The following is a 24,110-nucleotide window of genomic DNA, read 5'->3' on the forward strand; positions in this document are numbered from 1 at the left end:
AAAACAAACACTGAAGCAAACTGGTCTTGAAAACAGAAGCCTTAACACAAATACATCTTAACCCTAATAAAGAATGAATTTAAAGACGTTTGTTAAGATTAGGACAGATTCTGTTCCCGTTTCACATCCTGTGTTCTGCTCCTTGGGATTATTTTTATCTTGGGGACTGCTGCTGATATCATTTTTCAAAGTGAGAGTCCGCAAGCACAGCATGAGTAATCCATCTTGGTTCCTCAGACAGTGTCTCTCAAACACGTGTCGACTCTTTATTCCTTGAAGGATACCTCACAGCAAGAGTTTAAGATGAATATCAGCTGCAAGAAATAAACTGAGAGTGCAATTTGTGATTAAAGGAAAGCAGCGCTGATACATTCATAAGCCTTTTATGTCAGTCGTGGAGAAATGTTTGTTTCACTCTCCCAGTTTAATTATAAACACTGTCTAGCTTTAGAGTCAGCAGGGAATTTGCTATAAAATCTAGACAGTTGAGTTTGTTTAAAATATGTACTTAATAAAATGTCAGTATATTGCAACATATGCATTTTTTTGTAGTCCCCTTTAGGTCTCTAGAGTAAAGAATTAATTAATTTTGAGAGCATAGTTATCCTCACAATATAGAAGTTCTCAGCTACCTTAAATATTTGAATGTTAAGACAATAATTGGTAATAATGTGGGTGGTAATTTGTAAACTTAACATTTGCAATATAATTGTTTTTTCTTATAATGGAATTGATTGTTTACTGTTGGCACTAGTTATTGGATCTTCAAATTGCCATAGCAACCTCGATATTATTCAACCAAGTGACAAGTATATATGACCCACATCTGTGTTGTACACTCAATCCTTTATCTCCATAATACAGTTCAATATCTTTGTAAGGTGTAAGGTCATACGTACACAGTATACCTTGCTAAACTGACTGACGGGTGTGTCATTTTATTCATATAAAGCCTGGAATAAGTGGAATAGCGAAAGGGGTCGTATGTGTCAGAAAAAAGTAAAATTTATAGTTCAGATACATTAAGGCTTGATTTCTAAAGCCTGTCAGTCTTCTATCAGATTTCTAAAGCCTATCAGTCTTTATGAAAGTCTTTATCAAACATGTCACTGTTACTTTACACCCTTTAGACATCAGTTCAATAAGAAAAAGCACTAGGTATGAATTTTACTTTTTGATGGAGACCAGGGATATGCAATTTCTATATGGTAATATACTGCTTTCATTAGCCTGTAAGTGCCTGCATGTTGCTATACATAAACTAAATGGATTCAAAACAGTGCATAACAATAAAACAACTTTCACTGGGACCAAGCCCCAAATATGTAATAATGCATCTGTAAATGTATGTTATAAACAGTATTAGGTAGTTATTAATATAACAGCACAATTTCCATAAGTAATGTGTAGTTGGCTATATATTGTAATAAACTGCTACGTCCTGTTACTAACTGTCAATTCGCCTAGTTACTAGAAAATTCCCTTTAAAATAGTACAGTACAATAAACTGTGAATTGGTTTATGCTATTTCATGGACAAATCTTCATGGGTAAAAAGGTTGAAGTCCCCGTTGTGGAAGTACTAATCAAAAATCATATTTCATCCTTGGATTCAGAGGTCAGAATTCCCTCTGTTGGTTTTGATGTATAAGAATGACAAGGTCACCCCTTTCTAGCAGTAAGATCTGTGGGATGCATTTTTAGAAACGGGGATTCAATTTATCTCGTAACTCCAGACAGTTCCCTCAGTCTCTGTGGGGTTTGAAATCTCCAGTTGGCAGGCTAGATCAATAGTTTATGTTGGTTATAACCACACACCACCTTTGAGGATTACAAAATCTAGCCTTATTTAAGAAAGATACAGCGTCTTGGTCGTTTTCATATTTTTCATCACTGATTTATCTTTCACAGACATTTTGATACTGTCAGTGATTAAAAAGACTGCCCTCAGGTAGGTCATCCATGCTCACTTTAACATAGTGAAGGAAGGAGCTACATTGCTTGGCTTTCCTTATCTGCCTGTTTCACATTGTATAAACCCAGAAGGCACCTACAGCTGGAAGCAAACTTAACGGCTGAATTAATCTAATGGAATATATTAGGAAGCGAAAAGTAGTTGTCAACGGCAACAAGGTTTGTGTACTCATTAAAATTAAAAAGGGAGAAAAGTATGTGTGAAATTAGTACATGGTGATGATTGGATACGCCTTGCATTTAATATGGGTTAGGCTAGGTTAATTATATTGTGGAAACATATTGAAAACTAGACCTTTGTTTACTAGGAGCTACTCGGACGAAATAATGGAATCTTAAGCGTTTTTATTACCTGAGGGTCTTTTTATTATGTTAAATAATGAAGACTTTTCTTAATGTCAGGTAATAATTCAAATTAAAGTTGTAGACGTTTAGAAATTCAGCTTCACATCTTAAGATAACCTTTTCATCTCATGAAATGACCATTCGGTCATTTCTCTGGTGTTTGTGTGTGTGTATGTGTGTGTTTTTGCTTTTTACTGTAATAGTTTCAAATAAATCTGAATATGTGAATGTTAAGTTACATGCCAAAAAACACAGTCATAAATTTGAATTTATGTAAACAAACGTTTAAGTCCAGTAGACACAGGTTTTGCCTACATCGGTGTAATGTAAAACCAATTGAAGACGACTTACAAACCTTAGTTTACAAGCCCTGCTTTGGCAATGTTAATTAAGACAAAGTTGTCTTACTATTTATGTATTTGGCAGACACCTTTATCCAAGAAGAAAGAGTTTCACAACATACCACACAGCTTAACAGCGGCTTCGACTGTTTTTTAAAAATAAAATGTGAAACATATAGATACATGTGTACATTTTTAGTAATGTCAGATACCTTTGCTGGCATTACAGGAAAGCTTGAAAGATGTTGTTTTAAAATAGTTTGACATATTTAAGAAGAGATACCTTATAAACCCATATTGAAAGTATAAACCCTGCAGATGTGTCCATTATTTGCTGATCCATTTGCTTGTGCAGGTAGTGGAATCATCCGTATGTAGCCCATTTGAGTTGCAAAGCTTCATGAAGGAGAAAGCATGTGTGCTGTAACTTTAATGTTTTAGGTTACACTCATTTGTTTAATGTGGGAGCTGAACCGAATAAACCACATTCTATCTCAACAGGTTTGTGATTGAGAATCCCTGTTCGGTAGTATTAAAAGGTTCTATGTTGAACTAATCAATACAATGACGTGTTTACAAAAGCACTCCCACAATGTCATTTTCTGAGATGCGTTTCTGATCTTCAATAAGTGAGGGTTGAATTTTCAAGGTCAGGTGTTCAGTCAACTCTTTCATGCATACCTGCGTAAGTAATCCCGCTTTCACAAACAAACCTTTTTGTTGGGTTGGCTCCAAGCTGAGCGCCATAAAATAAGCCCACATAACCACAGTTGCACAAGGGAAATCACAAATTATAATTTCCATTGTTTGACAGTGAATTTTCCTTAACCCTTTAAGGACCGCGATTATGTAAACATGATCATACTGAAGTATCTTTCAGGGCCTGTGATCGGGTAAACGTGATGAAAAATGCACTTCAATTTATTACTCCATTTCAATTTTAAAGGGCGGAGAAAGTTTACAGAAGCACGCAGAAACAAAACATCATAGGAACTTGTTTAAAGATAAAAAAAAAGAAACAAGAAAACACTGTAAATCCAAAGTATTTGACTTGATTTCAAAAAGTGCATTATGGCATTACAATCACTCAGGTAAAACAATGTTATAATTTGCTCAAACATCAATATTTTTCAACAAAACTTTCAGGAAATATAAATAGGTCAAAAAGGTCATAGAATAACATATTGTTATAATAATAATAATAATAATATAATAATAATAATAATAATAATAATGTGTTTAAAAAACGAGAGATGTTTTATGGTTTCTGAAATACTTATAATGTTCCCAAGTGTTCTGAAAAAAAAGGACACAAATTCCAAGATGCGACTGTAAAAAACGGGTTTTTACTGAATTTTTATAGGGAGTCAAATACAGCAAAAAATAATATGATCCTGGGGGAGCATTCCACTGACAAACGCTTGGTCCGCCAACAAATTACCTCACCGTCAACAGCCTTCGATTTCTACTGTGATTTTATTTTACTGACCTGAACATTGCTTTAGGTCTCTTAAAATCATCGAGTTTATGTCGAAATCTGAACATATTTTTAATTCACTGTCCAGCAGATGGTACTGGTATATATACTGTTTGTTAGTTCTGTGTGTAACCAAGTATTTGGAGTACTGTATATGCCTAAACAATGTAATTGTGTTTTTCCTCTCAAATTAATTTGTCGATGCTTTTCTGTAAATTAAAGGCTGCTGGCCAACCGGCAAGTAGAAAATGATTAACATCAACCTAATTAAATCAGGTACTTTTGACATATATTGTTGACACTAATGCTGATTTCAGTAGTGCTGCAAGATAGGGTTTACCTACTTCCTTATGTGTTACATTTGACTCAAGTACTATTTGATATCCAGCACAGTTTACTTGGTAATTTCATCAGGTTTTACAGAAACGCTGTTTGAAGATTTTCGTTTCATGTTTGTGTCACTCTTTTGTTAACCTTTTTCATTGTTCTTGGCGGTGTGAGTAAATGGCATTTCATTTTTAAAGAATTGTTATGTCATAGGAGTACTTGTCAATTAATTACTAATGCTAAGAAAAAGAACACTGGTTCTGGTAAAGTTTTTTGAATCTGTAATTTTGGTGACAAATGGACTGTGAAAAATGTTAATGTAGGCGTGACCTGCTTGCATCATGGGATTTGCTTGCATTTCATTATGATTTCCAGCTAGCCTATAACAAATCCTGATTAAACATGCAACATGTCCGTGCCATTCACCACACAGTCTGCCAATGGTGGATTTTTAAGCCTTGACATATGCTACTAAAAGGTCTCAGTTGGTTCCCAAAATTAATTGTAATTGGAGACCTAAAACTGTTCATCAAGCATCTGCAATTATAACACACTTTCAGCTAACAGCTGTATGTTAGTATGTTATGTCTCTCTGAGTATGGCTGGTATAGCAGAAGATTCCAGGTTACTTTTTTAGTCTAAAAATATAAATGCCTTCTCCACCTATGTTGAAAAAAAAAAAAGGCTTTATAGGTAGCTAACTCCAAAAGCCGTTTTAGATAATAACTTTTCTCACATTCATAATTTAGAGGGTCAAGATTTCCATTTCACACACACACTCTTCATTGAAATGTAATACTCAGCTGAGGGTTACTGACCTTTTACTGTGTTCACAGTCCATTTAGTAAAAGCTGTCACTTTCTTTACATCATTTGTGCCTATTGTGGCACAAAATGTTTTTAGCAATAGCTCTTGAATACAAGGGGACGAATTGTAGAAACAAAGATAACATTTATCATAAAAAGCTGGGTCAGTGCCATTAATAAATCTATCATAACAGTGTGAAGCCATTCACTGACCACTTAACAAATGGAAAAATGAATTAACTATTTAAGTGATAGAGCCCGTCGATGCCGCTGTACCGTGTGGTAGCTGACCTCGATTGGAGTTATGCGTCCTGAGCCGTAGACGAGGGCACTAACGAAAGTCAATTAGAAAACCATTTATTTATTTTTTCTTTAAAAAAAAACTTTAACCTATATTTACCTTGAACTTCTGATATTACGCCAGGTAACCTTCCACTGAGGAAAATAGTCCCTAACATAATTAGAATTTTAAAATGACATACACGTAGAGAAAACGTTATTATTAGTATTGTGTAGAATTGAGTCGACTCAAAACTAGTTGTTGGAGACGGGGCGTCATTCAAGCAAGCAGGGAGTGGATTGGTTAGTATGGAAAGAACTGAAACAGGGTTGGCAGGTTGACTGGCTAGTTTTGAGGGAGGGTGTTGTTTGGATCCAGCTGATGACAGAATTGTGGACCAATTGTGTCTTTCCTGTTGATTTGCTGTCTAGTAACTGTTAATTGAACCTTCATAATGGTGTCCTGTCACAAACATGATTTCACTTCTTTCTAGACCAACATCAGAAAGTATGTTTAAGTAGCTTTTTATGTTATCAGATTGGTTGTAGATTAGAATATTAAAGGAAAGAGCCAGTATTTATGAGCGGATTGATTTAAAATTTAATTCACAGTTAAGCACTTCAACATTTCAGCGGGCATCTATGCAAAATAGAAGCCCGCTTGATCTGGATGCTGATTGGCTGTTTGCCCTCAGTTGTTTTCTAATTGTCCTCAGTTTGTATAAACAGCCATCTCTGTAAATAAATAAACATATATGAGAACACTGGTGTGTTTCAAGCTGATGGAGGAGACATAATTGTATGCAGTATGCCATTTCTTCCATCAACAAAGCAGAACGTAAAAATAAAGTTCCATAATAATGTGAGATATGAAAACAAATACCTGAAAAACATAATAATGGAGCACCACGGTTTAAATATCTTCAAGTACCCTTCCACGAGACAAATAAACCATATCTAGCACTTGGGATACTGGCAGGCATTAGCTATAGAGACCTCCGAATTTTGGTGTTTGAATTTTGTTGCCCTTCGTTTGATGCTTCAACCTGCCAATCTTTTGTGTTCTTGTGTAAATGCTTTTTTTTTTTTTTTTTTTTTTCAAAGCATCATGTCAGTCATAACCATCATGTGGTTGTGTGTTTGTATTTAGTAGGGTAACTTGACATCATTGATGGTTTTGTGGAATTTCTGCAGTAAACAATCCGTTACGTTTTTTACTTTGCAGGATTACCATTTTGGAAGATGGAAGTCTCAGAATAACTAATGTGACTAAGTCTGATGATGGCAGTTACACCTGTGTTGCAAGAAACCAGTTTGGCGGAGCAAGCAGTCGAGGAAGCCTGGTGGTAAAAGGTAAATGGCCTTGAAGGAACAATGGATATTCAAGCTAAGATTATTGGTGTGGTTTCTGCAAAATATCCTGTCAGGCATTTAATTGTCCATTTGTTCATGAAAAGACTGTGGGTGCTATAATGGAAAGAATTACACATTTATTTTTGTATTTGTTGAGATTAAACAATAAAATCCATAGCAATGTTCTGAAATTAGGCAAAGGCTCTTTTGGTTCCCCTCTACCAAACTGTTTAAACATTATATAATATTGTGTTGGTAAGACAGTCAAAAGCCCATAAGTGTTATATACTATGGTGCCAACCAGACCTTTTACAATGTGTTACCTGGATTAGAGTCTTGTTAAAAAAAATAAAATAACCATCACATTTTCTTCAAACAAAATTAAACTGGGCATTACTATGTAAGTTTATAATACTTGTACTGGTTTATGTCACTTTCGTTTCTTGGCTTGATATTTTTATTTAAAATATTCTATGAAATATAATATTAATGAATCCATATGTTTGAATACATAACACGCTTAGTAACAAGAGACTTAGATATGATTGACCTCATTCTGGGGCAAACACGTTTTTGTCTTTACACTATTTGTATATCTGCATTGGAGCACACGTTAAATCAGCACGCGGATATCAAAGGTGTATTAAAGATTTAAAAGTAATCCCATTCCATGATAAAAGCAAAGAAATGATTTCATTGGAGAAAATTGGATTTCAGTGTTAATCTGAACCTCTGGGACTCGTTTAGCATCACCGTGACTTTATTAAACTTTATTAAAAATGTATGGGAACTTTGTAAGGTTCCCTTTTGCTTTTTTGTAACGGTGAGGCATGCTGGCAGTTATTTATTTACACCTTTTTGATCTCTGCACTTGACATTGATTTAAAAAGTTGAAGGTCACAGATCAGAAGTCAATTTTAACCTTTTTATTTCAGCTCCATCATTCATAACGGTATGATTTGCTTTCACTGAATGTTATCAAAAGGAACCCCCTTGTGCTAAAATAAGGTCGGCCTACAGGTAATATTGAATAACAAAAGCCCATGATTTACAATAATACTTGTAAAGAACTGTGAAGTTTAATCAGAACTTGCATGTTGCTGTGTTTTTATTATAAAAACTATTTAAATAACCACTTTAACAGTGTGTTATGTTTTCTGTTCATGTTTCTGCTTGTATCATTATTTACCAGGCTTACAAACTTATTTTCTTCTTTTTTTTAAGACTTTAAAGTCAAGGGTAAATAAAAGGACCGATATTCAATCAAACAGTGGTTATTTATTAGCATGACTACATATAGAACTTTTCATAGTTTTAGACCTATTTTATTTACATATTTTTAAACTGTCTGCTTTGCTTTATATACTCCTTGTTTATAATTGCAGATAGAATTTTACAGGGTGGAATAAAGGCCTCTTCGTGAACTCAAAGTAATTCCATGGAAACCATAGCATTCACATCTGTGGTAGGACTGTTGATTACAGAAGTAGAAATTTCAACTGGGAATGTTTAATCTGATTAATAAAATCGGGGTAGGCTTCATTTATTGTGGATGCATTGGGTTGAAAGTCAAGCTTGTCTGGTAGTTCAGGCAGAGAGTTTTATGAACAGATGCCATGTGCTAAGGCAAGGCTTTGGTTGAAGTTGAATTCATTTACTTACGCATTTATGAAATTATAAACCATGTACAAAGGAAAGTAAAGGGCATGTTTTAATTGGCCACAAAAAAAACATTTAGTTTAGCTCAATATTTGTGATGGATAATAAAGAACTATTGAAATCTTGCCCGTCTTTTAAAGAAAAAAACAAAAGAAAAAGTTATGTTCGATTTGTCACGGCTGACATTGGACCCATGTCCTATGAGACATATTTAATTGCAGCTCATATATTTCACTGTTTTGAGTTTAAGCTGTGGTTCACGCATGTGTTAAATTACTGGCTGCCTGAAGCTTGACAATGATCAGGTGGCACTGCAGTTTTGAACATTTACCAAGTGTAGCTTTGAGGCAATTTATTGTAGACATTGCTAATAACATCAAGCTTGAAATCAACTGTATTACAGATGCAGATAGCTTAAAACTGAACATGTTTTTTTAGGAAAGGGAGATCATGTCTAACTAACTTGCTTGATTGTTTTTGAGGATGCAACATCGATAATGAATAATTGCAAAGCATATGACATGGTTTATTTAGATTTCCAGAAAGCTTTTGACAAAGTCCCGCACAAAAGATGAATTCTCAAACTGAACGCAGTTGGAATGCAAGGAAACGCATGTACATGGATTAGGGAGTGGTTAACATGTAGAAAACAGAAAGTACTGATTAGAGGAAAAACCTCAGAATGGAGTATGGTAACCAGCGGTGTACCACAGGGATCAGTATTAGGTCCTCTGCTATTCCTAATCTACATTAATGATTTAGATTCTGGTATAGTAAGCAAACGTGTTAAATTTGCAGACAACACAAAAATAGGAGGAGTGGCAAACACTGTTGCAGCAGCAAAGGTCATTCAAAATGATCTAGACAAGATTCAGAACTGGGCAGACACATGGCAAATTACATTTAATAGAGAAAAGTGTAAGGTACTGCACGCAGGAAATAAAAATGTACATTATAAATATCATATGGGAGATACTGAAATTGGAGAAGGAATCTATGAAAAAGACCTAGGAGTTTTTGTTGACTCAGAAATGTCTTCATCTACTGAAGCTATAAAAAAGGCTAACCAGATGCTCGGATACATTGTGAAAAGTGTTGAATTTAAATCAAGGGAAGTAATGTTAAAACTGTACAATGCACTAGTAAGACCTCATCTTGAATATTGTGTTCAGTTCTGGTCACCTCGCTATAAAAAAGATATTGCTGCTCTAGAAAGAGTGCAAAGAAGAGCGACCAGAATTATTCCAGGCTTAAAAGGCATGTCATATGCAGACAGGCTAAAAGAATTGAATCTGTTCAGTCTTGAACAAAGAAGACTACGCGGCGACCTAATTCAAGCATTCAAAATACTAAAAGGTATTGACAGTGTCGACCCAAGGGACTTTTTTGACCTGTAAAAAGAAACAAGGACCAGGGGTCACAAATGGAGATTAGACAAAGGGTCATTCAGAACAGAAAATAGGAGGCACTTTTTTACACAGAGAATTGTGAGGGTCTGGAATCAACTCCCCGGTAATGTTGTTGAAGCTGACACCCTGGGATCCTTCAAGAAGCTGCTTGTTGAGATTCTGGGATCAATAAGCTACTAACAACCAAACGAGCAAGATGGGCCGAATGGCTTCCTCTCGTTTGTAAACTTTCTTATGTTCTTATGTCTGGTGGGGGTTCTTTACTTTCTGTAAAGTAGTACATTAAAAGTAGCTGTGACTCAGTGATTGATGCTTTGTACCAAACTAAATATGGAAAACAATAACCTTACCCTATGATTTCTCCTTATTGGCTCACGTATTCACAATTGTCAAGTACAGTACAATATATTGATAACTTTGAGCACTGACTAAATGTAATAATTTGAAGGGAGTTGTGCCTTTAAGCCTGACACAAAAGTATGAGGGTTCCAGATTAGGCTAACAATCTTTTGTAAAAAAAAAAAAAAAAATTACGTGTTTGTTTCCACAAGGCATATAAAGATGGGGCTATCTTTATCTAACATGCATGGTAGAGGACTTGATTATATGAAGAAATGGGGGGTGCCAGCTTCAGGGCTTTGGGATAAAAACATGATTTAGAAGGCTGTTGATTTCAGGGGATTTTAGATTTTAAAACTCTTAATGTTGTCTGATATTGCCAATAATTTGCTCAACCTTTATTGAGATTCTGGTTGTGATCTTAAATGGGATAAATGCCCAACAGGTGGTAACCATATGTAGCGTCCAGTCTGTGGCTAATAAAATGTTACCCTATCAGGTTTTGACTCCCTACTCACCTCACTGATTTCTTTCCTGGAACCCTTCCCCCACTGTCTATCTGTGTGCCAGAAGGAACATAGTTCATCGATGACATGTTCGCTGATGACAGTCATTACAGTATCTCTGTGTCAGTGGTGTTGTTAATAGTGAAAAAGGTGCTAAGATAAGTCTCTCGCCTTTTGGTTGTTGAGCGGGTTTGAAGTTTGTGGGGTGCAACTAGTGAAAAGCATCTCAGTCTTCCAAACAGTCGATGGGATTTGCCAATGGGGGCATTTCTTCTTCATTCCCTGGTGATTGAAGCCATCTATTTATTTTCCAATTGAAGTACTCTTTTATTGCATCTGACCTGAAGAGACTGGCCTTTTTTAAATAAAAGTGTAAATTCATCTCTGCGCCTGGCTTTGTGTTGTAGTTTGGAGACATACTGCAGTTTTTGGTTTGGTCATGTATTGATCCCCAAGTACACAACTGGGTCCTCTCAATTATTATTTGACCTGAACCAGCCTCTGGATAACAGGCATAATAAACTTGTTAAATTGCTCAAGGACAAAAATAGTTACACATGAATTGATTAAATATTTGAAACCTATACAATAATTTGTTTATTTATTTTTGCAGGGAAACAATTTGTTTTCTTCAAGTAGAAGAAAAAAGTCCTTTTGCCTTTTGTCAATCTCTCATTAAAGGAAATTGACTGATACAAATGCCAGGCCCCTGTTACACTTATCAAAAGTGTATTTCCTATAAATTAGGTAAAAGTTTAAATATCTGAAAACATATTTAATATATTTCTTGCATAGTCCTAAATATATCTGATGCAAGTTACAAACTTTAAGTGATGATTTGTGCTACATGGAATCTGTACCGACAGTGGAGTCACTGGAACCTTATCTGAGAGCTAAAAAGATCTCTTTCATGTATCTGATTGACCAACTGAGTACGGGTCATCATTTGTTTCATTTTCTTTATAATGACAGTAGATGAGAAGATATTGACAAGATGGATATCAGTCAATTGAGCTGGTAGCATTGTGCACTCACTAGGATTATCTATCGTGAGACTCAAATGATGATGGAGTGTGATGATAAGAATTATTTGCACTGGGTCAATTGTAGACTGCATTTGATTTCTGTCTCAACTGGTTATCATAATCAGTAACGTGTAGTTTTCTAGCACTGTCGGCAATAAAACACAAACATCAGCAAAGTCTATTGCTGGCACCAACAAGTTGGCAGACATTACTTTTCTCCAACAATATACACGAGGAAAGGTCAGAAAGGTGAGAAATAAGTCAAACATCTTTCTTGGTTCTACAACAGATCTGCCTACCTCATCCCACCCCTACCAGAGGTGCTCAGAGGCTATCTTTTGAAATTCAGAATTGCAATTTGACATTGTTCAGTTCTTCTTTATCTTTGCAATACAATAACCACTCTCCAATATGAAAAACAGTGACCGATGTACACAGACAGAAACAAATGAGTCCAGGAGGTTGGGACTCAAGTCTCTGTGGGGGTTGTGAACCATTTTGCTCTTGGTGCCCGCTAAATTCTATTCAACACGACCCATTCAATAGTGACCCTCCCCTCACACCTGTTGCTTGCATTCATTTTTACCTAACAGGAGTAAATACATGCCATCAGTTCCTCCTTGTAATCTTAATGTTGTCAGCTTTGTCTCGTCAGTGGAGGGTGGAACAAAACACACCCAGATGTCTTTTCTTAACACTGTAACCTTATTAAAAATAAGTAGAAATACTGTAGATGAGCTATTTGGAATTTTGCAGTTTAAAAAAAGGCTACCATTTGAGGTAAAGGTTGTCATTTTTAAGGTAGTTAATACCTTGGTGCTTATGGAATACCCCTATTATAAGTAGCTGTAGACATTGACTGCTGTAAACATAGACTTGTTCAACAGCACCACCAAAGGGTACAAGAACATCCTACAGGTTTAAAATAACGAGCCTATTCTGTTAATATATTTGAGTTTATCTCATAAGGTTGAGAGCATGATCTTTTTTTTTCTTTCTTGACAATTAAATACAGTACTCATTCCAAAACGTATGATAAAATTATATTAAAAAGCTGATTATCCAATGGCACAAAAACAGATTGATTGAAAGTACATGGTAGTAGATTGTCAATAACTTTAGTTCCTTCAATGCTGTCAGTATTACAGTATTGCAGATAATGTCAACTGCTGTCACGGGCACAACTCTCTGGTCTGATGGAGGAAAAGGGAACAGGGCAATGTTTCCAATTTTATCCCTTAAATATATTTGTTTAAAACTGAAACAAGACTTTTTATAAGGGTTAAGGAATTTCTGTATGTCTGATATATGTTTATATAGGGTTCTAAATGTAGTTCTAGTAAAAGATGTATTTGTCTCATATCATAATGTTAACAGTGGCACCTACTGCCAAAATGGTTAATTTCGAGAATACAAATACATACACAGCCCCAGAGCCAGACTGATACATCTCACAAAGTCAAACTTAAAGCCAATGGAGAAACTTTTACATTTTCTTAATTTATATTGGTAGAAAAAATATATAACATGAGCTATAACCATAATGGTGCATTTGTTTTTTTATGGGTAAGAAAGAACTTTATCTGAAATGTATGTTTATTTGAAATGAATGTGTTTAATTTATGGTTTCATGTATTGTTTCAGGTTAAACTATTTGAAATGCCCCACCCCCTTTAAAGTGGTGACCCAGGTAAAACTCAATGTATTATCATAAGTATGAGACATCGCTCAGTACTGTGAATATCAATAGTGCATCATCTAGCTACACCCTGCCAATCCCAAATGCATTTAGAGTGCTAAGTTATTTGACCCCTGTTTTTACTCCCCAATTTAGAGCGTTCTGTCACCACAGCAACTCCACTCAAAGTCATAATTGAACTGAATGTCAGTTGGTGTCCTCCGCTCCCATCACTCAACAGCAGATGTTGGCAAGCTAGTGGGCCCTGGAGGACAAAGGCCAGCCCTGCAGGTGTCATCTCTCTGGGCAACTGGCCAGTGTAGCAAAGTGGGGTGAAACAATCCTATTGATTTTGCCTCCCCAACCTCTGAGAGCACCAGGTCAATGAAACCCACCCGGTGGGACCCGCTGCCAAGATCATCAACTTTGCACAGCCACAGGAGCAATTTATGAATTTATTAAACCTTCAATGCACACACAGAAGAGTGGTCCATTTAAATAATGCTCTGCATATTAACATGTACGTCTGTGTTTCTTTGCAGATCCAACAGTTATTACATTCCCACCTTCTAACATGGATGTGACTGTCGGGGAAAGTATAGTGCTTCCATGCCAGGTGTCACATGACCACTCCTTAGCCATCACGTTTATCTGGACTTATAACGGACAGCTCATTGATTTTAAAAGAGATGGAGATTACTTTGAAAAAGTTGGTGGGGTAAGTTGTGCCAAAGAAAGAAGTAGAAGGCTTTGAAGTCTCCAGGAATGTTTGGATATATACAATTACTTATCAGAGTTCTTAACCCACACTTCTCGACCCATATCAAAAGACTGCAAGCGTGAATAATGAACAGTGTTAGTCTGAGGAAAAACCCTTATATCAGACACTTCCCTAGAGGGTTTGAATTATACATTATACATTATAACAAGAGCTGTCAATATTATATTTTATCAATTGTGATTTTACTGTCAAATCTTCAGTTCTTGAATTCAGCTGCTGTATCAGAATCATGTTTATTATTTCAAACACGGGACTTGTAATTATAGAATTGAAAACTTTACCAAATGGAGTGCTTCAAGGCTTAAAGCACTTACAAAACCTTATCATATAATCTTTATTTTATGTGGCTGAATAATATAATTAGATTGATGACTTCATGTCACAAACCTGTTGCTAGCCAATTAGAGATTTCTGTTTTTAATTAATTAAACAACTCATCCCTTTGTGGTTAAATATTCCCTCACTGAACTATTTTTTTTTACATAGCCACCATTTGTATCCGTTTCACAAAGCTGGTTTGTTCACAGTTATGTCTTTGGATCATTTAAACATACAGACTAACAGCAATCGCCCTGAACATTAGACTGTTTTGTTACTGCCAACTGTTGATAGCTTGAAACTCCCCAAACAGCACCTAAATGGGAGTATCATCGTATTTCATCAGATTTTTTTTTTTCTTTCCCCATTGCAACTATTACAAATGTAAAATTGCTGTTCTGTTTCATTATGTTGGCCACCAAGTCTGACTTTATTCTTCCAGACCAGACATGATCAGCAGTGACTTTCAGATAATTTCAGAGCTATTTTGACTTTCGCTTCTTTGATAACCACCAAGAATAAACATTTGAGATTTGTTAATACTTAATTTAAATATAAGGAACATATATTTATCTTTTTTTTTTTTTTTTTTTTTTATACAGCAGCATTCTGCAGGTGATATGATGATCCGAAACATACAAGTGAAACATGCTGGGAAGTATGTGTGTATGGTACAGACCAGCGTGGACACAGTATCTGCAGGGGCAGACCTAGTTGTAAGAGGTATTTACTTTAAAAAATACTCAATAACCTGTTGTAGAGCTGTGCAGTGTCCAGGTTCTGGAATTTAAGTTGATTCAAGTATGGTGTATGATTTGTGATTGGTTTGGCATCCCCCTGCATCTTAGTGGCACATAGCACATACCAACAATACTCCTGGAGAAGAATCATGGGAAAAGCTTGTTCTTCCCAATCTGCCTTTTGGTAGACAGAAACAGCTATCTTCAGGTTCAAGCCAAAAGCTCCCAGTGTTGGGATTCAAGCTTCAGGTCTGTGCACACCCTTAAATTTAACACATGTAAAGTCTTTTTTTTTTTTTTTTTAATTAGCAATATGCATAAATATTTGTCCTTTTCCCATAGATTAAACCTCCCATGCTAGACTAGTATTGTTGTAGCCAAAATTGTATTAAATCTGTTTATGATAAAAAAAATTGCCTCAGGAATACTTTATTGGTAAATATTGTTTGATTATTAAAAAGCTGTTAAAACACACACACACACACACACACACACACACACACACACACACACACACACACACACACACACACACACACATTTAAGTTCCTCATGTTCACAGATGTTTGTAAGAAAAACAACTATAATGTTTACACAATTTATGATTTCACAATGTATTTCAATAGGGTACTGTTCTTAAAGAGGAACTATATTACAGTGCATACCAGTGGTACCAATGTCTTTTGCTCTTTCAAAGCAGAAGTTCTTGTTTATTGTTTTGCCACTATTTTTCTTTTCAAGGATAAGAAATGTCTCTAAATCTGGCCAAATATGACCTCTCGCCTAAAATCTAAATAAAACAACTACAATTAATAATATGTTCAGACATATTTTTAACTATATACATGGACTGTGGGCATGAATTTATAATGAATGTGCTCTGCTGCATGGTTATGACTATTATTAGCTACACTGCTCTATAATTTTAGGACCCCCAGGACCACCGGAGGGCATAGAAGTAGAAGAAATCACTGATACAATGGCTCTGCTTTCCTGGAAGCCAGGTCTGGAAAATCATAGTCCAATAACCACTTACACTATCCAGGCAAGAACACCATACTCTGTGGGCTGGCAGGCTGTCACAACAGGTATGCACTACATTTAGCATGGCTGGAAACAATCCTTAGATTAGAGTATAAAACAACGGGACACCATCATATTCGCCCTTAGCTGTCTATCGCTCTGCAAGCCATATGAGTACACTTTGATCTATGACATTTATTTATTTATTTTTTTAAACAAATACCAGCATTAGATCATAATGAAACAGTTTGAGAAGCCAATGTTAAAGGTTTGTAAGACACCTTAAATTATACGCATTGGAAAGAGCCTGTTTGTTTTTTGTGGTTTACATGCATGTGTTGTTTTTATTAGTTCCTGAAGTCATTGATGGGAAAAAGTTCACGGCTAAAGTGGAGAATCTCAACCCGTGGGTGGAGTATGAATTCCGTGTGGTAGCCAACAATGCCATTGGAACTGGAGAAGCCAGTGTACCATCAAAGAAATCAAGAACTAAAGAAGCCTGTAAGTAATTGAAAAATACAAAAGTGATACACTGTATAATAGTGGATGTAACTGACTATTTGTTTATTTCCTTGTCTATTAATTCTACGTTTTTGTAGCCCTGTGTAAGATATTCATAGTTTGGTCAAAGTTTGCTCTGCTTTCAGCATCTGTACATTTTTTTAATTTAGTAATCGTTGGGTTGCACAGCGGAACTGGTCTTTGTTATTGGCGAAGGCGCTAGACTGACAGTAAAAATGTTAACATGGGCACCATAATATTGTTGTGTGTGCAAGGAGAGATGGTACAAAACTGACCCCTGCTGTGAAAATGCGATAGTACACATGAAGGCAGTGCATCAGATCTGTTGCTACTTGTCCAAACTAGCCTGGCTCCTTGATGGTTGAGATCTGGGCTGTCCTGCACACGATACACAGTTCACACCCAGACTGCATTTTTCATACAGTATTTCAACTCCTCTTTCGTCAGTTTGTATAAAGCACATTCTGTACTTCTTGATGTTAAACTCTAACCTTAACATTAATTCATCTTGAGTATGCACTTCCTTTAAAGCGCGTCTAAAAATATAATATTGCTACAATCTGTTCAGCCGAGTAAAAATAATCTTCTTTACCTCTAGTTCCGAAGGTCACCCCAGCTAATGTTAGTGGTGGAGGAGGCAGCCAATCTGAATTAGTGATCACTTGGGAGGTAAGCAAGCTACTGTGACCCAAGGCTTTGAATCATTCCCAGTAGGTGCTGTCCTTTGTAGGACTGATACCACAGGCCACAGTTAATAGAAGGAATTTCTTTCTTTTTTTTCAAAGAAAAGTAATAAATAGTGTTATCACCAAGGGAACAGTAAAACGCCTTTGAAGTTTAATAATCCAATTAGGCTGAACAGCTCTTCCAAAGTTACAAGCGAACTTTGCAAAGATGGCTCTTGCTCGTTTTTTTTTCTAGAAGCTACATTCATTGTATTCCTGTTGAAAGCACATTCTCTTAAGAATGTAATTGAGTTTTAATTTAAAGCTGTGCTTATGACTCTTTAAATAAGTAACATGTGATCATTTACTTGGAGGCTTCAATTAAAATAAACTCAATGCAATTGTTTGTTAAGCTCTACATACAAACTAGAACCTTGATCTACAAACAATACTCTTTTAACCATTTATTGCACAAGTGAATTAGTTAAGTCTCTGATCAGCAAATATCTGTTTGAAGTTGTTTTTAAACCACATAACATTTTGCCCCAGTTGGGGCAGTCAAGTCCAATCAAATCAAAGACCTTTTCTACCATAAGCAGGTATGCTATGTTTGTTAGTACTCTAGGTCACACTGGCACACCGTTACTTGCTGATATAAGCACTTGTGTGCTATAGCCTTGTGGTAGGGTATGATGTATTGCTTCCTTTCTAGTGTGGCCATGCATTGTAATTAGCTTTAACAACCAATATTTAAAATTATTTTTAAAGTGACGACTTACTACAATTATATCACTGTTAGGCAGCATTTTACTCAGAAAGCAGACCTTGTTGTTTGTCTGTTTCTTTACATTCACAAACTTTTCCTCTCCAGGGATAAACTTTTTTTTTTTATTGAAACCTGCCAGGTTATAGCACAAGAAGCAAAATAGGTGTCCAATGTTTATTCAAGTGATATTTTACTTAGATACAAGATACCACCTGAAATACTATATGCACTGTATATGTGTGTGTGTGTATGTAAAAGCTGTTTTTCTGACGTGTATGGGAATCTTGCTGTTCTTTATTAAGAATTAACTATAATTTTAGATACTTGAAGTTCCGTTATGTTTTTTAATGTGAAAGTTTAAACCATATTTTCGAAAGCTATTGGCAAAGAAAACTAAAAAATTATTTGGCTTAGTGAGTTACACTTCATAAATATTTGAAGAATTAAATGATTTTCCGTGATGGGTGCTTTGAAATGTCATGCTGTAGGCAATGCATTATTGATGGCCTTTGTGTTTTGTGCAGCCTGTACCTGAAGAACTACAGAACGGAGGAGGGTTTGGTTACGTCGTTGCCTTCCGACCTCTCGGCGCTACAAGCTGGATGCAAGCTGCAGTGACCTCTGCTGATGCCTCCAGATACGTCTTCAAAAATGAAAGCATACCACCGTTTTCCCCTTATGAAGTGAAAGTGGGCGTGTACAACAATAAAGGGGAAGGTCCTTTCGGCCCCTTAGTCACAATATATTCTGCCGAAGAAGGTAAATAGATATGTACTGTTGCATCTCTTTTACTTTTAAAATGGATAACGTTATTACAGCACATATCACTAATCCATACCGTGACTATTCTCTAAAATACTTGGTGAGGAATTGCCGAAGAGGTTAAAATTCATGAAATTCATCAAGGCACTTTTAAAGTCCTCAAGGTGAGAATGAATGTTACTTTCTCTTAGACGTCACTCAGGTCCCCTAATATTATCATATCATCTTATTGGGATCATTTTGTAGTGTTGTTTTTTTTTTTTTATCATTTATTTTCACCTTGTCAATTACGCCATTCTGGTGTTATATGATTAGATCAAAACCCAAGGTGTTTTCCATAATTATACACCAAGAGCATATCATTGTCATGTTCACAACCGTGACATAGTGTCACTGACACCGTCAAAACTTAGAAACGTGAAAGAATGTGATACTCTGGCATCAATGTGTGAATTCACAACACTGAGCAGTTTTTTGTTTGTTTGTTTGTTTTCAATACTGTATATGATTGAGAGAACCAGATGAGAACATTGCCATGTAAATATATTTAAGTTGTGTTTTTTTTCTCTCTCTCTCTCTCTCTCTCTCTCTCTCTCACCGGTACCCTAGAACCCAGTAGAGCACCAAATAAAATCAAAGCTAAGAGCCTGTCTGCTTCTGAAATGGAAGTGTCGTGGAAACCACTTCCTTGGAACACAAGTAAAAGGAGGGTTCTAGGTTATGAGGTAAGTACTCAGTTGTTGTTGATGTTGTTGTTGTTGTTTGTGTGCGAGAGAGATGCAGGCTCTGTTTATGGAACTATTTACTGAATGCTGAACAGGGTTGCCACCTGTCCTTGCTTTCCATGGATCATCCCAGATTTAGGGAAGTTGTCTCAGGATTTCAATATGCCATCCCAGGATACTAAAATATCCCTGTTTGTTTCCACATCCATCTAGAGCACTACAGCAACATTGTAATGCCAATATGTAAATTGAGCACAAGTTAGATAAATCAAGATGCAATTTACTGCAGTAAACACACAACATGAACTGTCTGTCTATAACAGTAACATTACCAATGTTACCTACTGGATGAATACAGAGAGTTTACATGTTTAACAAACCCTGCATGTAACAGTTTTTTTTTTTTTTTTTTATGCCACAGGTGTAACAACCCTAGAGCTAAACAATTCATTGTGACTTATTTAATACTGCATTTGTGCAGATTGTGTTAGATTGTTTGAGACTGATCCCTCATTTTGTCATATGAAACACAGACCAACACATGTTTAACTTAATGAGATTATATTTTATAATATCTGTTGGACAGTGTGGGAGCTTCCACCGTGCTTTCAGTTTTAAAACCATTATATTGTTTTGTGCATTGCACTTTTTCTTCTGCATCTATATGTTATGTATTCTGATGGTGATTGACTTCTTATGAAAATAGTATACGAATTCAGGTAGGCTGTAAAATACGACCCAGGCACCTTGACATGTGTGACAACAATACAAACTAATTGCACCATTTATTCGGAAATATGTTTGTTTTTATTCTTCTCTAGCTGCGGTACTGGGATCAGGAAGGCAGAGAGGACGCTGCAAGGAGTGTGAGGAAACTAGGAAATAAAACGTCTTCAGCGGTCATTCGCGGAGTAAAGGGAAGCACTCTCTATTACATCACAGTGAGAGCATACAATAGTGCCGGGGTGGGGCCGGGCAGTGACACGGTGAATGTCACCACCAAAAAACCACGTAGGTCTTTAACATTTTAACAGCAACCAGCTCTGATTGCTTTTTTATTCAAAAGTAATGAAAACTGATAGTGTAAAGCCCTGTAAAAGTACAGCAGCAGTATGTGTTATTACACATTGGACAATATTGTGTGAACGAGACTGCAAGCCGTTACCTGATTCGTCGTCCCTGGCAGTGTCTATCACCTGCTGCACAGCAAAAGACTGCTGGTTAAAAGTTAAAATAACTACAGTTATAACAATTACTTAAACAAGAAATCCATTTCATAGAAAAGCTCTCAGGTCTTCCTTTGATTTTCCAATCTTACATTTTGCTTTTGAAAAGTGAGTCATTTGAAGTAAACTCTTACTTTAGAGTAGCTTTGGTTTTGACCCCATTTATAATTTTTTTGTATTTCTTTGTCAAAAATACACAAATAAAATACAATATATATATATATATATATATATATATATATATATATATATATATATATATATATATATATAAGAAAACTATTGTTTTAACCACATCCTAATACCACCTTAAGAAAATACACAGACAAATAACAACGTCATATTGCAACACCGTGGTGAGTGCTTTGAATTTCCAATTCTAGTGGACACAAATATGATGTGTGTTTCTGCTTTTAAATCTTTTAAATCTTTTAACCAAAAGCTCTGCACTTCATTTGTACAGTAAAGAATGCAAAAATCTTGTTAATAAGGTAACTGTTTGTTTCGTGTTTGATTCTAGCACCGAGTCAACCACCTTTAAATATTCTGTGGAATTCCTCACACTCAAAGATCATCCTGCACTGGGATCAAGTAAAAGCACTGGAAAACGAATCAGAAGTGACAGGATATAAAGTAGGGAACTGTTTACCAAAGCTAAAAAAAAGTATATATGCCAAGAATGCCCACTACTGTAGTGCAGCACAGTTATTTCATTGCTGTGTATTTTTGTTACAGATATATACATTATTGACAGCACAGAGTAATTGATTTATTTCTCCTACCATACATCAGTATTACAGTGTATACTTGTTGCTGGCTCATCTCTGGTCTTTAAAATGGGAATTGTGCGTGTAATGGTCAAAAATAAAGTAATATCTATGGAAGTTGTTTTACCTTTAATGGAACTACCATAAGGTATATGCAACAATGTACTAGTCCATTGTCACATTTATATTATTGGAATGTGTTTTGAATGTAGACCCACTTGTGAAATTGTTCTCATTTAAAACATTAATATTTTAATTTGGGCACTAAATTTACATCCCCATCTTACCCTTTTTCATTGTCCACTGGCACAGTTTTGAGGACCACTCTTTTAACTGCAGGGACAAAGAAGAAGCCTTCTTAAACAGTAACAATGAAAGGCCATGTAGGAACCATTAAAAAGTATGTTTCAAAACGAATATTAAATATGGTATAATAGATTCCTCGGCCACTAGGATTTTTTATCATTTATATGCAAAGTTATGCTATATGTGAGAAAATGTGTTAAACAAAGGAAACAAAAGCAGTATTGACAATACTTTGACTCACAGCATTTGTAATTCAATGTATAATTCCTTTGAATCACACACGGTAATCCTACATGATTTGTTTTAACTCATAGTGGTCAGGTATTTTTGTATGGAGAAAAGCTAATAATGTACCGGACCAAAAAAAAAGTACGAAACCCATTGTTAATTTCAAGCATTATTTGTTATCCTTGAATCTGTCAATGTACTGTAGTCTGTCTATGGATTGCTTTATAAGGATTGCTTAAGATGTAATTATTTTACATTACAGAAGACTTTTGCATACTGTACTTAAAATATATACTATGTTCTAGCTAAACAGACATAACACTGTTTAACATTTTCCACCATAAGAAAGGATAAATATATTTGCTTTAATTTTCTTTGTTTAGGTATTATACAAACGAAACAGACAAAGCCGTAGAAATGTAATAGAAACCAATACAACATCAGTGGAGCTCTCTCTTCCCAGTGATGAAGAATATATTGTACAGATACAGCCTTTAAGTGATGGAGGTGAAGGAAGCAGCAGTAAACTGATCACCATTCCAAGAATATTAGGTATGGCTTTACCTGTGATACTGTCCTTAAACTATGGCTATACTGCTTACTTAAGGGTGATCCTTAATGTAAAAATCAGGGCCAATTATTATCATTTTGCTTTAAATACCACAAAAAAGGTAATCTGTTTTATTTTTATTTTTAATTAATGCAATGCCTGCCTTGAGTCACCATTTCATAGATACCACAAAATGCCTAAAGGTGTCTTGCTAAATTATAGTTTATTCTTCAAGAGTTCGGCAGAGGTTTGCAGACTCTTGTGTGATGCTCCCTTTACTCATTTCTCACACAGGAAATAAAAAGCACAGACAATAATGCAACAGAGATAGGTCACAGTAGACACCATAGTATAAAAACACAAGTTGTTATATAACACATATAGTAGGATGTTAATTATAAAGTTTCAAAATAATAATAATTCACTATTTTTGCACTATTCTTTTGATTCATTTGCAGGTCCGGATGCAGTGGGTTCAGCATCAAAGGTCTCCACGCTATCAGCCCTTAGCACAATAGTGCTCTCCTTCACAGCCAGGTCGACCTTATGACACATATTATATTGTGGACTTTGTATTTGTTGTGGAGGCAGCACTATAAACACTTCAAACGAGTACTGAAGAAAATTCTAGTAGCAACTAACACTGCTGTTATCAATAGACCCTATGTTTAGGCTTTAGAAACGGGCGTACAGAAAACAAATTGGCTTGTCTAATGTTTCCTTGCAGAACCTGAAATGCACTGAAACATCTTAAATATGTTGTTACCAAAGGAGCTTTCATAAATGGTTCTTATATGCATATTTTGTATGACGTATTTAGCTTTTTATAGATTACTTTAAGTGTGCTAATGAACTGAGCAGGTTGTTTGCATTTCTCATGTAAATGTACAGGTTATGGTTGTGTATTAATACTAGCTGCCATGTGTAACAAGAGGTAACCCTTATTCTTTAAATATGTAGATACAGGATTGTTGAGTTCTGGTACCCTTTTAAAAACATAAAACTGTTTAAAATGATGTATAAAACATTCCCTCCAGTACAGTGTGTGAACAAATTATGCCAGTACAAGTGCAAATATTAAAACATTTTCCAGGAACAAAAAATCCACTACCATCCTTTGAATGTAGGTGTATTATTATTATTATTATTATTATTATTATTATTATTATTATTATTAATAATAATAATATAATAAATAATATATAATTATTATT

General features: G+C 35.5%; 1 protein-coding gene across 1 annotated transcript in view; it reads left to right on the forward strand.

Moving 5' to 3' along the window:
* LOC121298132 (contactin-4-like) overlaps positions 1-24,035 on the forward strand; it is a 103,920-nt gene extending 79,885 nt beyond the window's left edge. The window contains exons 10-21 of the mRNA XM_041224998.1: positions 6,774-6,901; positions 14,060-14,235; positions 15,219-15,339; positions 16,286-16,444; positions 16,731-16,880; positions 17,500-17,570; positions 18,857-19,091; positions 19,704-19,819; positions 20,641-20,830; positions 21,566-21,678; positions 22,730-22,898; positions 23,355-24,035. Coding sequence (XP_041080932.1) covers positions 6,774-6,901; positions 14,060-14,235; positions 15,219-15,339; positions 16,286-16,444; positions 16,731-16,880; positions 17,500-17,570; positions 18,857-19,091; positions 19,704-19,819; positions 20,641-20,830; positions 21,566-21,678; positions 22,730-22,898; positions 23,355-23,446 — 1,720 coding nt within the window. The 3' untranslated portion in view covers positions 23,447-24,035. The remainder of the gene's footprint in view (positions 1-6,773; positions 6,902-14,059; positions 14,236-15,218; positions 15,340-16,285; positions 16,445-16,730; positions 16,881-17,499; positions 17,571-18,856; positions 19,092-19,703; positions 19,820-20,640; positions 20,831-21,565; positions 21,679-22,729; positions 22,899-23,354) is intronic.
* Positions 24,036-24,110: the final 75 nt, after the last annotated feature.

The sequence above is a fragment of the Polyodon spathula genome, chromosome 23 (genome assembly GCF_017654505.1).
Source record: "Polyodon spathula isolate WHYD16114869_AA chromosome 23, ASM1765450v1, whole genome shotgun sequence".
NCBI classification, from domain to species: Eukaryota; Metazoa; Chordata; class Actinopteri; order Acipenseriformes; family Polyodontidae; genus Polyodon; species Polyodon spathula.